The sequence below is a fragment of the Drosophila albomicans genome, chromosome 3, assembly GCF_009650485.2.
Source record: "Drosophila albomicans strain 15112-1751.03 chromosome 3, ASM965048v2, whole genome shotgun sequence".
Lineage (NCBI taxonomy): Eukaryota > Metazoa > Arthropoda > Insecta > Diptera > Drosophilidae > Drosophila > Drosophila albomicans.
Window position 1 is genome coordinate 25,848,330 of NC_047629.2, and position 17,151 is coordinate 25,865,480.

At 41.9% G+C, this 17,151-nt stretch overlaps 2 protein-coding genes across 2 annotated transcripts; both read left to right on the plus strand.

The window, feature by feature from the left end:
- Window positions 1-538: 538 nt before the first annotated feature.
- Window positions 539-1,481, plus strand: LOC127565577 (uncharacterized). Its single transcript, XM_052004772.1, has 2 exons — window positions 539-1,037; window positions 1,364-1,481. Exons 1-2 carry the CDS (start codon window positions 671-673, stop codon window positions 1,387-1,389), a joined length of 393 nt encoding a protein of 130 aa, XP_051860732.1. The 5' UTR covers window positions 539-670; the 3' UTR covers window positions 1,390-1,481.
- A 7,520-nt stretch (window positions 1,482-9,001) lies between these two features.
- Window positions 9,002-16,346, plus strand: LOC117569016 (toll-like receptor Tollo). Its single transcript, XM_034250004.2, has one exon. It carries the CDS (start codon window positions 9,512-9,514, stop codon window positions 13,619-13,621), a length of 4,110 nt encoding a protein of 1,369 aa, XP_034105895.1. The 5' UTR covers window positions 9,002-9,511; the 3' UTR covers window positions 13,622-16,346.
- The last annotated feature ends 805 nt before the right edge of the window (window positions 16,347-17,151 follow it).

Below are 17,151 nucleotides of genomic sequence, written 5' to 3' on the forward strand. Positions count from 1 at the left end.
TGCCTTTTAAATGCAGCTCCCCACGGGAATATGCTGCCGCCAGTCTGACTGAGTGCCTGTTGTTGTTGTTGTTGCTGCTGTTGCTGTAGTGGTTGTTGTTGGTGCTGTGGTGGCTGCTGTTGACATTGTGATCAACGATAGCGGCCTGACAACTGATGGCAATCACTTGTCGCGCTTCAGATCATCCGCCTGTTGCCTCTGCCTGTTGCACGTTTGGATGTTTGATATTGAATGTTTGTTGTTGTTGTTGTTGTTGCTGTTGAATGTTGCCCATGGCTTGACACAGATTTGTTGGCCAAAGTTGGCGACAACGTCGTCGCCTTTTTAGGCCCAGGCGTCTAAGTTGCAGCCAACTTGTTGCCCCTTTTTGTGGCCAATTGACAATTGACGCAACATCAAAACTGTCTAATTAAAAACATTGCCCGCAATGCGTAACTGAAATCGATGAGTCGATGTCGATTCCGATGCCGATTCCGATCTCGATGCCGACAAAGCAGCATTTGACTTTATGACATTTGAAATGAGTGAGCAACATGGCAAATACTCGTCGAAAGAACGATAGCAAGAAGAAGAAGAAAAAACAACGCGCTAAGCGCACACACTTTGCTATTTATTTTGTAATTTTTCTCAGCATTTTTCTTTCAATTCTGCTCTGTGTGCTGGCTAAATTATGGACTCTCATAGCCAGGCTATGAAAAAAAAGAAGAGGAACAAAAATCGAAGAAACAACAATGATTCGTATAAATTGGAAACATTAAAAAAGCAATCAAAAATGTTCGGGCCAAGGGAACAGCAACAACAACAGCTACAACAACAAGAAGAACCACAACCGCACAAAAGAGATGCGGTCCGGTCTTCGGGTCAGTTTAACCTGCGCTGGCGTGTTAACCTGCTGCTGCCTCTCCACGCAACAGTTGAAATTTCAGCTACACAAGTTGCCCAGTTGCCCTGTCCATGCAGCTTCACACGAAGGGGAATGATCAAGGGAGAGGAGGTGGGGGTGTACTCGATTGAACAACCAAGCGATCGAGATCGAGGTACAAGAGAGTTTTTTTTTTTTTGAAGATCTTGAGACTTGAGTCTATGCGGGGCAACTGCAACCTCACTCAAACTGAGCTGCGACGCGTTGACTGACTGATATGAGACAACAGCAACAGCAACAACAACAATAACATTTCACATCAGAAACAACAACAACAACTACAAATACAGCAACACAGTCTGTCGATTGTTAATCAGTTAGATATAAAACAAAATACAGCCAAAAAGAATCAAACTCGAATCTCTGCGCGTATCTACGACATGTTAATGATGTTTCTTATACGTTTATTTTTTTGTTATTTTCTTTTCTCTTGGGTGTTAGATAAAAGACAGAGAGAGGGAGAATAAAACAAATACCGAAGACCGAAGACACAAAAAGAATGTTTAGAAAAACGTTTGGCCCACGTTTCCTAGAAGTCCAACAAACCAAGTCAACTCAAGTCAAGTCGAGCTAAGAGCGACCTCTCTCAGAGACCCGGTGCGCTCTATTGATGTTATTTATGTGAAATGTCTGTGAAATTATTACCCTTTTTTGGGCTAGAAATTTATTTGATTCGACTGTGTTTTACTCGCTTTTAATTAGCAGTCGAAACAAAAAAAAAGCAAAGTTCACAAAAGACACATAGACAGAGATGGGTAGAAGAGATGGAGATCGTGAGCTGAAAGAACAAACATGGTAATTTAATCTGTGATCCGTTTTCTTGATTTCGATCTTGATTCACTTTGGGCACTCATCAACCACATACGAAAATATATGGCAGTAGTGTGTGTCTATGGAACTTTAAAAAGTGATTCCAGTCAGACTTTTCGATCGTTTCGGTATTTTCATCTATCGATTCTGTCGCTCTTCGTTCTCGGTTATCTATCTTTAACAGTTTTGACGCTGTTTTGTTTACTTTTGATTGCATTTAGTTGCAAATTGATGACATATTAGTGAGATATAGTGCACTTTAAGATTTGGGGACCGCTCATTATTTAAGATTGTGGGTAGATAGTGTTTGATTAGATTTTAAGCTTAGACCTTTCTTGGCTTTTTTAGGTCAGTCATGGGTTGAAGTATTTTTATTTTTTTGGAAGAATCTAAATTGGGCATTTGACTTTGTCTTATATGCACATAGTGTGAAATTTTGTGTAACTAAAGTATTTCGAATCATTAAATTTAAGTAGAGTAATTTGATTCAATTTGAAGATAATTAATATTGTGTGTTTTATCTTGTTCACTTAACTAACTGCGTCATTTATTTAAATATTTATAGAATCGTTTTTTTTTTGTCTTTTCTATTATTTTGTGAGCTTTGTTTGCTTAAAGCATTATTGGGAATTATCGTCAAGCTTTCTTAATTTTGGCAAATTTGTTTCGTTGATTACTTAAATCTTTTTTTGTTATTTGTTTATACTTGAACATTTTTTAAATCATCAGTTGTTAATTGGCAATTAAAAGTAATTTAATATTGAAGTCAATTTGCTGAGATGACTTTGATTTTCGAGCCTTTGTTGAATTTATGTAAATATTTATACAGTGGAAAAAAATATTTATCAGAGTTGGCTTTATAATTATATCGAATACGAAGAACATAAGTAATCACTATTCAATTATACAAATATATAAAAACAATTTATTAAACAAAGTTTGTTTAATATATTTTCAGATGACCCAAAAGTCTCGACAATATGTAAATATTTCTCTTCGACAGCTTAAGATTTTTTTAGAGTTGTTTAGAGCTTTTTCTTCTCCAACTAATTTTGGAATTTTGCGTATCACTTAAGCATAAAATTTATTGCATTATGAATTTAAATTCGGTCGTTTGCTTTTCTTTCGTAAACAATTGGCCGCATCAATGGAAACATTTTGGGCATAACTAATCTAATAAATATATTTTTAAATTCCATTCACAATGTTTCGTGTCCACTGATCTCATCGCTTTGATGTGTCTCGTCAGTCAGTGAGCAACAAATGGCGACAAGTTAATTGAATCGAATGCCTGGACTTATAGAACTCTTTTTCTTATATGCTTTTTCTCCTAGAACGTCGACAACCAGCAGCAACATTAGCATAAAGCAAACAGTCCGATGAGTAGATAAAATAGTCATGAATAGGCTGGAAGACCATTTCCTGTGACTTGTGGTAAACCCTTTGTTAATTGTGAATCTATTGAATAGCATTTATTTGCCAGTCGGTTTTCTGTTTTCTGTTTTTGTATTTAGCAAGTGAATCAGTTGTATAATTTGACTAATTCTAATGGAGAGAAATGAATCAGCTTTGGTCTGCTTATGCTAATTTCAAGTGCGTTCCGCCCAGACAATAAAGAGAATAACTATAGTTCGTCGTGGGCCGCCTTCTTTTTACGATCTGAGATCAGAGCCAGGGCGTTTCTTTATTGTTGTGTATGTCCGCGTTTTGCATATGTTGATGGTCTGATGGTCGTTGTCAGCTTGTGTAGTGTCCGACTATACTATATATACTATGATCAGTCGGATCAAGGTTGTTTTGCATTTGCTCGTTGTCGTTGTTTGTTCATCAAATTATAGAGAGCTACCAGTTGAGAGCTACTCTGAGTATCCTGTGTGCCTCGACGACTCCTGTGTGCCTTTCATTTTGCCCTTTGGCTAACAATTGGCCCAAAAACAACAAAGAGACGTCGACGTATAGAAATACAACTGACTGAGCGTAGTCTGACTTCACTCTCTGGTCTCTGTTCTCTGTTCGAGCTGCCTGTTTGTCCGTGTCGTCTCAACGCGTCTTCTGACAAACGCCAGTCTCCCTGTCGCTGTCTCTTTCTATGTGCGTCCAGTTGGAACGCAAAAAAGCCAGGCAACAGGCAACCAGCAAGCGTATTGGGGCATGCGGCATGCGGGAAAGGGAAAGGGGCAAGAGGCAAGAGGCAAGTAGTGAGCTGAGTCGTGCTGCCAAGTTTTTGAGAGCGCATTGTAGGTAAACACTCGCGCCTAAAAATATCTATAAGCTCTTGTCGTGCAACAACTTGGGCAACCACTTTGCAGGCAACCATTGAGACTGAGCACTGGAGTCGCCGTTTGTTGCTGTTGCTGTTGCCGTTGAGGCAGCTGCAACGCGTTTCGATTAGTTGCCACGGCGGCTGTCAGTCCGTCTGTGCCCGTCTAGCAGTCAGTCAGTCAGTCAGGGCCTCAAGACCAGACAAAAAGCGACGCTGTCTTGTTAATTTTTTGAGCTATTTATTTTGATGTTTTCGCTTTTACGCTCTCGTTAAGTCGCGCCAGACGCAATGCCAAAGCGACAGTCGCAAATATACAAAAACAATAAAAGAACTAAACAAAATGAGTCAAGAGAAAAATATATATGTATGAATAATACAAAATTCGCTGACCAGAGCAAAGCTCTGACTGAGAATCTGACTGCGAATGCGAAAGCAAATACTCAGGGTGCTCTCTGGTGTTCTTGGTGTGTGTTTGTGCAACGTTGCATCACGAGATAGTTAAAAAGATATGCATACGAAATTGGAAATGCTAATTAATATGTTTTGCACTGGCAGCAGATACGATGCGATACGATACGAGGGAACTGTAAGTGAATCTGTTTACATAAGCGTTAACTGCACACCCACAAGATACTTTACACACACACACACACACATACGCACACACACTGTGATGGTTACTACGGCTATACACAGACAAATTAAATTAATTTTTATTAGGCGTCAAGCCATAAAGAACATAAAGAACAGCTGAGCCAAGCCGACCGCCATCTCCAGCTCAAGCCGAAGCTGATGTTGATGTTGATGTTAATGCTGAATGAATGGCAAGCTCACATGACAACGCTTTATAATTAAGAACAATGCCGAGTTATTCAAATATACAGAGACAGAGGCAATCACCGCGAAAGAGAGGGTTGGAGCGACACAGCATGCAGCAAAAGATAGAGTTGTTGGAACTCATTCATCTGCTCACTGACGAATACCATTGCTATGACACATATTAATTGAAATGACGAAATTTTTGTTTGTCTTAATCAGCACAGGAAGTCGGCGTCTTGATACGAAACTTTAACAAGAAAACTAGCTTTTCTTTGACATTTTTTTTTTAGATTGGTTACTAAAAGCAAACAAATGTTTTCTTGACCTTGAAAATGTTTTGGTCAAGAATTCACTAATTGAAGTAATTAAGTAATTTCTTTATAATTTGTTAGAATATATTTCAATTTTATTTAAGTTAAGTTTGGTTAAGCAATTTCAGTTTCAGTAAATATCCAATTTAAAAACACATCCAGCTTTTCTTTAAACTTTTTCATGACCTTAACAAAAAATATTCGCTAATTAAGCTTCTTCTACACAATCTTTGCTTTTAAGTGAAATATGTATATACAAGTTTTTAAATCTGTTATCTTAAATATAATTCAGAATTATTATCAAATAACCTACTTCAAAGTAGATCAACCATCTGTTATTTGCCCGTCAAGTTTTTGTTAATTGTAATACAATAAGTTTATTAGTTTAGAAGTGTGTTGAGCTTAGGTGTTAATTGTCGGTCTATTAGGCATGCACCGATATCTGAAAGCATAACAATTTTAAGCTCAAGCTGCAAATTAACATTTATTAGAGTATCTTGTTGCTTTTAAGTTGTCATTTAACACGTTTAAAGTTTTTTCTTAGCACTTTCTTATATAATATAAAAATCAAACATTTACTTTCTGACATAACAGCATAAATGTTGAACTTCTACAATTTCCAAGCACAACTTTTTGCTGATCAATACGAAAAAGTGTTTTTGTTCATTTTTTTTCTTTTATTTTAGAATCAAAACAATGTGAATCTGAAGTTCATGCCACACCTAATAAAAGATTTGTACCTTATTTTCAAGACAACTTCCGTTGAGGAAGCAGTTGATTGATGTGTCAGTAGCTGAATGGATCGTTTTCATCTAGCTGATAAGCTAAATATGCCCCAGAGATATAAAAGATTATTGAAGTCGGCTACTCAGCTAGCGACAATGTACAATTTTAGGGTTGTCTATGGACTTGAATTGTTCCACAATTCGTTGGGGCGTTCATTGTCATTGATAAAGAACAGAAAAAGAAGAAAAAAAAAAGCAATTACAATACGCCGAATAATTTTCGCAAGCGGCACGATAGCAGCTGGTAAAGTATCTACAGATTATGTGAGTCATAATAAGAGTGGGAAAGGGGCATTGAGACGGGAGGAAACAGAGAAACTCCGACACTGAGACTGTGAATGTGAATGTGACCCAATGAGCAATATGCACCTACAATATACACGAATACATAGCAAACACTTGGTTCGTCGGTTGGGCAATACAATAAAGCCCAAGACAAGCGAAACGATTACAAAGAAAAATAATTTGCGCAAATTGTGAACAGTAATGGAGGGAGAGGGAGCGGAGAAGAACTGAGAATAATAGCAGTGATCCGTCATCGAGGCAAATGTTACTGAACTCAACTAATCTAATCAAATCAAATCAATGACGACCCAGAGAGACCGGTATGCGATTACCTTACCCATACCCATACCTAGATACCCTTAGGAACTGTCTGACATTGTGCGGAGATTGTGCAATGGAAAGGCCTTAGCCTAATTTTGTTGTAGCACTTCCTGGCTTACACCCAACTGGCCTGATCGATCGATAAAACACACACAAAAGAAAAAACGAAGTAAAGCAGGAACAAACAATTGAGGTTCTGGCTCTGGTTCTCTTCGTTCTCGTTCTGCTGGTGCTCTTTGGATGTAACAAAATCCTAGCCAAAAGATACCGGCTAAGGTGAAATGTACCTGAGAACGCGAACATGCCGAAGATGTTTGCACACGGTCAACTTTCAACAATTTGTAGGCTACCTGCAGTTTTTGAGTTTTTGGTGTGGGTTTTCCTGAGAACACACGAAGATCTCGAGACTGAAGCTGACTGTGCTAACAGGCTGGCTGACAGATACGCATCGCTTGCAACCGACCGACTGAGAGAGAGAGGAGACTGTGTGTACACCCGGGTGATGTGTTTGGTTAATCAGCGGCAGCACCTGTCGTGGCACTAACAACAACGGCGTCAACAGGTACACAAACTACAAATATTTTGGGAAAGTTTGAAAGTGTATTTAAAGTCATATGGAGCGATCATGCAAACAGATCAGCCCCCGTTCCATTTTGTACCAAATCAAAATGAGTAAGCGCGTTGAGCAAACAAAGCAAACGACCAACAGTCAGACGGACGGACAGATCGACAGTTTGCCAGTTCGTCAGCTTGCAAGCTTTGTTGGCTGATTGACCAGCCGGTCAGGTCCAAGAGCGATCAACGATCAGCGATCAAAAGCGTCGAGTCAAGTCGAGTCGAGGCAAAGGCAGGCCCAACGCAACTGCTCTCATAAATCAAGAAAAATCAGTCAATTTTTTATGTGTGTACGTATGGCGCGTATATCAAACTGACATTGCCTGCATTAACAATTGATTTCAATAATTTTTTATTATTATTTTTGCTCTCGTCGCTTAAGCCGCATTCGCCTCCAGATCAGATCACACACCACAGTCTCAGCTCACAGTTCACAAGTCTCACGAACTCACATTGCGCTCAATTTAGTTCTTTGTGTTTGGTGATATTCAGCAAACTGCACTCTCTCTTTTGCTCTCTTTGTCAATTTACATTTTCACTCTCACGCTCAGTTGCTGAATATGAAACTCACTCAATTTGATTGTAGCTCATTTGGATCAAAGGAAACTCGTCTAACCGGTGTGACGAGTGTCAATGTCTCATTGGAAATTGTTCGCTTGGCGTTGACGCTCAACGAAACAGACGAGGGAGACACACAGTGCACAGTGGTACAAAATAGTAGCAGGTTGCCAATTAATTGGGGTAATATATGGAAACTTATGATTTCAGAAAACAATTTTTAAATGATGTTATATAATTTCATCTAGAAGTGGAGAAAAAACTCAAAAACTTCTAATGTAAAGCTTCTAAACTTATGAAACTTTGAAAGAATTATAGAAGTTTTACTGTAAAGTATTTTTTTGAGTACCATTGAAGAGTATGTATGCATTCTATAATATTTGTTGAATGCTAATGCAATTCTACGAATTTTTTAAGTAAAATACTTATTTTTTCGATTTTTTACTACACTTTAATGCAATATTTTTGTATTAATGTATCATTACTTCAAGATAGATAATTCTAAAGTTTAGTTGAAAGTTATACGATTTTTTATAAATTCCAAAACTTACTATTTATAAAACATATATCAATTTAACCACTTTAATATTTGCATTTTATATGTTTCACCTGTTATATTTAATTTAATTTTCTCTTCATTGGGTATGTGCATAGTATGTATTGCAAATTAACAAGCATGAACTCATTGTTCAATAAGAAAACAAAAGAATTCTATAATATTACATTAGTAGATGCATCTTTGAGATGCTCTATTTCAGGCATTCTATTATGGCAAGCTCTTAGCTTATCTCTGTGCTCATCTTTCGCAAATCCAGCTCAAATTCTAGCCTGGGAGATCACCTGTTTATCTTTCGATCTTACTTCCTCGATCGTCTTACAGACAGAGCCACTTCCTACTCTCTCACGGTATCCGTTTTGCCTTTCCTCAGCCCACACTCGGCTGGGCAATAAAACATTGTCAATACTCGGCCCACTGTGCATTGCGACTATTGTGCGTTGCGTTTTGCGTTTGCGTTTTCATTGCATAGACATTCGTAGTCGCCTCGCGCAGTGTTTGTTTTGCTCACCCTCCTTTCAGGTACTTCTCTCTCACTCATTTACAATGTGCCAGTGCATTGCGCACCCAACACACAACGGAACGCAACGCTCTCAATGTGCCACAGTCTTTGTGTGCGTGTTCATTGAGTGCTCGCCCAGAGGCATAATTTGAGTGTAAAACGCGAGTTCACTCAAAGGCAGCTTGCTGAGTCGGATCTCAGCGGCACTTGCTGCTCTCCGACGTTTGCTCAGTGCGATCAGTTTTTGAGTTGACTTCGAGCAGAGCGCACGCGTTGTCGGTTAAACGAATCGAAACGAAGTGAAACGAAGTAATGAATGAGACGAGTGCTCGCAAGTTGTACGAAATAGAGAAAAAATATTTATCAAAGTCGAAATAAAAAAAAGTATCACAGTCGCAATCGCACCCCCCACTTGGATTACGGTCAGCGCGAATGAGCCAACAAACAAACAAGAAAATCAAATTAAAAATACCAACAAATCGAATGAGTGCGAAAGAGGAAATCTAAAGAAAAATAGCATATAAAAAAAGTTTATAGCCACTACCATTATATGGTGTAGATGGTGTGTGTGGTGTTCTGTGTGTTTTATTATTACTACACGCTCTCGTGGATTGTGCAAACAACAATTCGATAAAAGATATTCCAAAATATCCCACAAAAATGGCCTGCAAATAACCCCGCGACAACAACAACAAAATTGCAACAAAATCCACATAGTATCCCCATCCTCTCCAGTCAAAAACCGGAGACAATAACCATACAAAATGCTGGCCAGCCACATGCTCTACGTCCTCATTGCCAGCTGTGTCATGCCCATCTTTGGGGCGGCACTGAGCAAGACGGTGTTGTACCAGGCACCCGACGAATGCCGCTGGAGCGGCGGCGGGGAGCACGACATCACACTGGTCTGTCATCTGCGCACCATCAACTCGGAGCTGGAGAACACCAACTTCAGTGTGATCCAACCGCACAACACGGTGCGATTACGCCTCGAGTGCAGCGATGCTCTGTTCTTCCAGAGCAGTCTCAGTCCCGATAGCTTTCGATCGCTGGTCGAGCTACGTGACCTGACCATCGAGTACTGCAAGTTGGGCAATCTCACAGATGGTTCATTTCGTGGACTGCACGAACTGCGCAATCTAACGATACGCACTCACAATGGCGACTGGTCAACGATGTCGCTGGAGATGGCATCGAATAGTTTTGTCGAGTTTCGGCAACTGGAACGTCTCGACTTGAGTCTGAATAACATTTGGCTAATACCCGATGGCATGGTGTGTCCGTTAAAGTCGCTGCAACATCTAAATGCATCGTACAATAAAATCCAAGACATAAGCAACTTTTACTTTGGCGCCTCGTTGAGTTCGAGGAAGTCGCGCGTTTGCGGCTCGACGCTGCAATCGCTGGACTTGAGTGCCAACAAAATGATCAGTCTGCCGTCGGCCATGTTATCGGCGCTGGTGCGTCTGACCCACTTGAATATGGCACGCAATAGCATGAGCTTTCTGGCCGATCGAGCGTTCGAGGGTCTCATATCGCTGCGTGTCGTCGATCTTTCAGCCAATCGTCTGACCTCGCTGCCCCCCGAACTCTTTGCCGAAACTAAGCAGCTGCAGGAGATTTATCTGAAAAACAATTCCATTAACGTTTTGGCGCCTGGCATCTTCAGTGAACTCGCCGAGTTGCTGGTGCTTGATCTGGCCAACAACGAGCTCAACTCACAGTGGATCAATGTGGAGACATTTGTGGGTCTGAAGCAGCTGGTCAAACTCGATTTGTCGGCCAATAAAATCAGTCGCCTGGAAGCGCACATCTTTCGCCCCCTGGCCAGTCTACAGATCTTGAAGCTAGAAGAGAACTACATTGATCAGCTGCCCGCTGGCATCTTTGCCGATCTCAGCAATCTGCACACACTCATTCTGTCCAACAATCGCATCTCGGTGATTGAGCAGCGCACTCTACAAGGACTGCACAATCTGCAGGTGTTGTCACTGGACTACAATCGACTGGCCAAACTGGATGCACGATCACTGATCAATTGCACACAGCTGCAGGATCTCCATCTCAATGACAACAAATTGCAAGCGGTGCCTGAGGCTTTGTTGCATGTGCCACTGCTCAAGACTTTGGATGTGGGCGAGAATATGATCAGTCAGATTGAGAATACGAGTGTGACACAACTGGAGAATCTCTACGGACTCCGCATGACGGAGAATTCGCTAACACACATACGCCGTGGTGTCTTCGATCGCATGCGTGCACTGCAGATACTTAATTTATCCGGCAACAAACTGAAATCAATTGAAGCAGGAGCTTTATTGAAGAACACTCAACTGCAGGCCATACGCTTGGATGGCAATCAGCTGAAGAGCATTGCGGGTTTGTTTACAGAACTGAACAACCTTGTCTGGCTGAATATATCGGGTAATCGGTTGGAGAAATTCGATTACTCGCACATACCCTACGGACTGCAGTGGCTGGATGTGCGTGCCAATCGCATCACCCAGCTGGGCAACTACTTTGAGTACGACAATGAGCTGAGCCTGACCACCTTCGATGCCAGCTACAATTTGCTGTCGGAGATCACCGCCAACTCGATACCGAACAGCGTCGAGGTGCTGTATCTGAATGACAATCAGATTAGCAAAATCCAACCGTATACGTTCTTCAAGAAGCCCAATCTCACACGTGTCGATCTCATACGCAACAAGCTGACCACGTTGGAACCGAATGCACTCAGGCTATCCCCGATCGCCGAGGATCGCGAGATACCCGAGTTCTATATTGGACACAATGCGTACCAATGCGATTGCAATCTCGATTGGCTGCAGAAGATCAATCGCGAGTCACGCACACAGCCGCAGCTCATGGATCTCGATCAGATCTATTGCAAATTATCGTATGCACGCGGCGCCACGCATGTCTCGCTCATTGAGGCCAAGTCCAATGATTTTCTCTGCAAATACGAATCGCATTGCTTTGCGCTGTGCCACTGCTGCGATTTTCAGGCCTGCGACTGCAAAATGGAATGTCCCGATCGTTGTTCCTGCTATCACGATCAGTCCTGGACCTCCAATGTTGTCGATTGCAGTCGTGCCAGCTACGAACGCACGCTGCCCTCCCACATACCCATGGATGCCACACAATTGTATCTGGATGGCAACACATTCACCGAGCTGCAGAGTCATGCGTTCATCGGTCGTAAGCGCCTCAAGGTGTTGCATTTGAATCATTCACGCATCGAGACGCTGCACAATCGCACCTTCTATGGGTTACTCGAGTTGGAGGTACTGCAATTGCAGAACAATCTGTTGCGTCAACTCAATGGCAATGAGTTTCAGGGTTTGGACAATCTGCAAGAACTCTATCTGCAGCATAATGCCATTGCCAGCATTGATACACTCACCTTTACCCATCTGTATCATCTGAAGATACTGCGACTCGATCACAATGCCATTACCTCATTCGCCGTGTGGAACTTTTTGCCCAGCTACCTCAACGAGCTGCGTCTCGCTGGCAATCCTTGGAGCTGTCGCTGCGAGTTCATTGACAAGCTGCGCGATTACATGGGACGTCATGAGTATGTGCAAGATCGTCAAAAGCTGCGTTGCCAGCTACCCGGGAATGGCACCCAAGAGCAGCCTCTGCAAATGGCTATCTATGCGGCATCCGCCGGTGCTGATTCCCTGTCTGTGGTGCAGTGCAGCCAAACAATGCAGCTGGGACTCGACAACAGCTTCAACTATGCGGAACGTGCTGGTGAAGCAGGAGATGCCATCGGTGGCAACATGACCTCCACTAAGATGATACTCACCCAGCCACCCAAACAGGATTATATCCCCATCTTGGTGGCCATACTCACTGCGTTTATATTCATCATGATCTGCACGCTGTTGGTGTTCATCTTCCGGCAGGAGATGCGTGTCTGGTGTCACTCGCGCTTCGGTGTGCGACTCTTCTACAACGGCCAAAAAGATGTGGATAAGAATGAACGTGAAAAACTGTTCGATGCCTTCATCTCATATTCCTCCAAGGACGAACTGTTTGTCAACGAGGAGCTGGCACCAATGCTGGAGCTGGGCGAACAACGCTACAAACTGTGCCTGCATCAGCGTGACTTCCCCGTGGGCGGTTATCTGCCCGAAACCATTGTCCAGGCCATCGACAGCAGTCGTCGCACAATCATGGTTGTCTCCGAGAACTTCATCAAGTCCGAGTGGTGTCGCTTCGAGTTCAAGTCGGCGCATCAATCGGTGTTGCGCGATCGTCGGCGTCGCCTTATTGTCATTGTGCTAGGAGAGGTGCCGCAGAAGGAACTGGATCCCGATCTGCGTTTATATCTGAAGACGAACACGTATCTGCAGTGGGGCGACAAGTTATTCTGGCAAAAGTTGCGCTTTGCTCTGCCGGATGTTTCCTCATCGTCGTCGCATGGCCAGCGTGCCCCGCAACCTTGCCACGCGCCCATCAATCATCCCGCCTACCATCATCATCATCATGTGCATCAGCAGCAGCAGCTGCCATTGCCAATGCCGTTGCATGCAGCGCCGCCGCCGACGTCGTCGTCGCATTCGCATCCTCCGCATCCGCATCATCAGCAGCAGTTTATGCTGCCACCGCCGCCGCTGCAGCCGGGCAGCTTTCGACGTCAGCCATCGACGCAGCAATCGCATCGCGGCAACAACAACAATCAACAGCAGCAGCAACAACAAGCAGCGCTGCTAATGGGTGGCAGCGCAGCTGGCGTTGGCGCAGCAGCGAACGCTTCGCCGCAAATGATTCCGTTAGCGGGCGGCATACAGCAGCAGAGTTTGCCGTTGCCGCCGCAGTCAGCGTCGCAGCCAACGCCGGCGTCGCGTAATCTGCACATGTGAGTGGGAGCAATGGTGAAGTAAGAGGAAGAATGAGTGAGATCGTTTAGAGCTTTTAGGCGCAGCTTAAAAGCTTGCTAGGAGTCCTAAAGGGCAAAAAGGGAAAGAGAGAGAGAAAGAGAGTAAGTCAGAGAGTGAGAAGCAGGCTGACAGCAAGTTCAAGTGCAGTTTAAAGCTCCATAGAAACAAAAACAATGCAATTATTTTTTTACATATCGAAAGCAGAAGTTCGCCATGGGATTTAGTTCAGTTTGGTTCATTTGAATGCAACCAGCGACATGGAATCAAAGATTCAAGCCCCGCAGCTCAGTTTTTGTTGAATAGGATTCAGTTTGTGTTTTAAACTCGTTATTTTTGAACCCCACAATTGACATGAGGCTTACGAGCTTTGCAGAAAGCTTTCATCCACGCTTCCCCCTAGCAAATGCAATGTGAGCCACAGTCACAAGTCACAGTCAATATGCAAATGAAAAGCGTTTAGCGATAAAAGCCTAGTTACATGTTAAAATAGCTGCAGCAAACGGCAACAACAAAAATAAATGCAACAGCTAAGGGGCAAACGAGTAAAAGAAAGATGAACAACAATATCAGCAACAGCAGCAGCAACAACAACAACAACAGTAAACCGTAAAATACCAAATAGTCGTGGGCAGAGGCGGGTGGCAACTAAAGAGCGAGAGGGGAAGAGAGAGCGAGACGAGACGAGCCAATTGTTGTTGGCCCTGTTCTGTTTTCTTACGGCCAGCTATTTTCAGTTTCCTGGCTCGTAGCAAGATTCAGAAAATTGATGTTGCATGCAACAACCAGTTGGCAACAAAAGGGGGCAGACAGACGACGCAACGTAGCAGACGCAGCCAAGGCCCAAAACAATTTTTTTCCTCTGCCTGTTTCTTTTTCTTTTTCTTTTTTTTGTTTTGTTTTTGTTTTTGTTGTTATTTTCTCTACGTACCACCATCTTTTGCTGTAGTTGTTGTCGATTTCGTTTGTTGTTGCAACGTTCACTCGTTAGTTCATCTTAACTGCTGCATTTTACAGTAACAAGCGTGTGTGTGTGGGACACAGAAAATAGGCAACATCAGAGAGCTCATGTCTAGGAGCAAAAACAAAACGGGCGAACGAAGAGCAGGAAAAACAAAAGAAAAATGAAAAGAAAATTGTAGCAACATAGACAAAAAAAAGTGCGACATGAGCTGAGCGTCAGGGCCATTGCATTGAGTCAGTCAGAGTCAGAGCCACAGCTCTAGACCGGCAACAGACAGTTACTGGGATACGTCGCAGCTGCAACACACACACACACACACACACACAAACAGACAGTTAGTTTTTAGGAGCCAGCTACACGTGCCGATTAGCCAGAGTTGCTCACACAGTTGTCGAAGGCGAAAAGATCAAGCAGCATGCAGAAAAGCAAGGCGAAAACTTTTGACAAAGGTCAGACCAGAAGATAAACCAAAGTGAAAAGCTTGCCAGGCAGCCCAGCACTTCAACGATCTGGCAGCACTGCACTATTAAGTTGGCTGCGCCATCGACAAAATTAGTAAATTGGCAATGTGTGACCTTGCTGAGGCACTTTGAAAGTTTCCCCTATGCAACAATTTCCCAGGCTGCATTTTGCTGAGAGTTGCGACCTCACAAACTAGAAAATCCTCAAGTGAAATAGAGAAAAAGATTCGCACGTGTGCCGCTGGCCCAAACTCTCGATTCGTGTCGTGTCTTGTACTTGGGCCAAGGCATTCAGCAAAATCAAACTAACAAATGCGCTTTCACAGCTACAGCTAAAACTACACACAGACAGACAGACAGACACAACATAGCAATGCAGCAGATAAATAGAGGAAACATGTAACAGAATAGAACAGAACAGAACCGAACAAAGCAAAGCAAAGCAAAGAGAACTGAGCTTGAACAGTGCTACAGATTAGTTGGATGCGATTAAAATCTACCTTGTTGTTGTTTGTTACGCCTGTTTTAGTTCTTCCTCTCTCATTCTTTCTCTATTTGTCTCACTCACTCTTCAAGTTCAACTGAATGCATTCCAAAAGCAAGAAACTAGTTAACTGTTAGCCTGTGTAAAATTGTAAATAAATCTTTTGAGTTAGGATCCAATTTAAACTCCCGCTTAAATGTTAAATTGTACGTTTATTTGTTTAATAATTGTGATATTTTGTTTGATTAAGCTTCAATTATATTATTATTATATACGAGTATGTGAAGAATACGAACACGAACTATTAATTTTACGACACTTTTGCCACCATCATTTGTCCTATCAACAAATAACAGTAATAATAATGTATTTAAATCGTAAACTCTTCTCCTCATAAGTTATGTTAGTCCATAAGTTAATTAGCTCGAATCCCGAACTCACCCACACACATACTCACTCACACACACAAACGAATTTATCCCATCAATATATACAGCCATATTAACTCTACAAAATGTCACATTTGTGGGTGTGAGTGAGAGTGTGTGTGGTGTGGTGTAAAAACGAAATATAGAAAAGCATAAATCGACTGATTATATCTAGACATGTGCAGATACATGTATCTGGTAGCTATAACTCTTCATATTGATATTCGCAATGTGCTCGTCGTTGTAAATATATATTTTAGCTGTATAACTATAACTGTATTCTTGTATTCTGATTTTTATTGGTAACTTTATGTTTTCTAGTTTATAGCCAAAAAAAAAAACAAAAAAGTGACAAAAATTATATAAATATATCGAAACAAAAAATGATAATCGAAACAAAAAAAAAAAACACTCCCAGCATTTTTTATTTATACATCATTTAATTTGCATTTTTATAGCTGAAATTTTGCACGGCAGCAGTTTCTTTTTGGTTATACTATGAGTAGTATATGGCTGATAAGTCATAAACCATCCGCCTTGACATTTGATACAGAAACTGGGGCGTAAATAAACAGCAAACATATTTTCAGCTCCCTCCGCGCTGACCATGTCTCCGTGGTCCCCGGAATTGGCCGGAATTCAATATCAGTATCTAAATCAGAAAGAGTGGGTTCATCGCACAGTCCACAGTTTTTTTTTTTCATTCTGCTTACTGGAGCATTTCGCTTCATAGTATCCAGAATACTTAAGAAATTCGCAAGACATACATAAAACAAAAAAAAAACAAAAAGAAGAACACACGAGAGCGGGTTGGAAAGTTGCTGAATAAATTAAAATAAATGGCATTTTGATAAATAAATTCAACAAGGTGATGATACTAAGAATATACTGGTTGGAGTCTATGACATTTGCAGATAATAAACGCGATTAAATCTTTATTGCAACTTGGCTAAAGTGTAGTTTCGTGTTCTGACACAGTAATAACCACTAAAAGTCATACTTAAAGTGAACTTGTTCTCGATGTGCTTCGCTTTGGCTAATTTGTGGCTCACCTATAGGTCACATGCATGGGAAGCTTTCAAAGCTCAAAGCTCCTAACACGCTTAGCACTGAATGTGCACTAATACTTGTCCACACATCTACCAATACTTTGTAATCAATGCAAATTAATTGACCAT

What these genes read in the sequence shown, in the direction of transcription:
- LOC127565577 (XM_052004772.1), top strand. Translation starts at nt 671, where the DNA reads ATGGACTCTCATAGCCAGGCTATGAAAAAAAAGAAGAGGAACAAAAAT. An exon ending in ACCAAGCGATCGAGATCGAG is followed by an intron (nt 1,038 to 1,363) that starts GTACAAGAGAGT and finishes CTTGGGTGTTAG; the next exon opens with ATAAAAGACAGAGAGAGGGA.
- LOC117569016 (XM_034250004.2), top strand. Translation starts at nt 9,512, where the DNA reads ATGCTGGCCAGCCACATGCTCTACGTCCTCATTGCCAGCTGTGTCATG.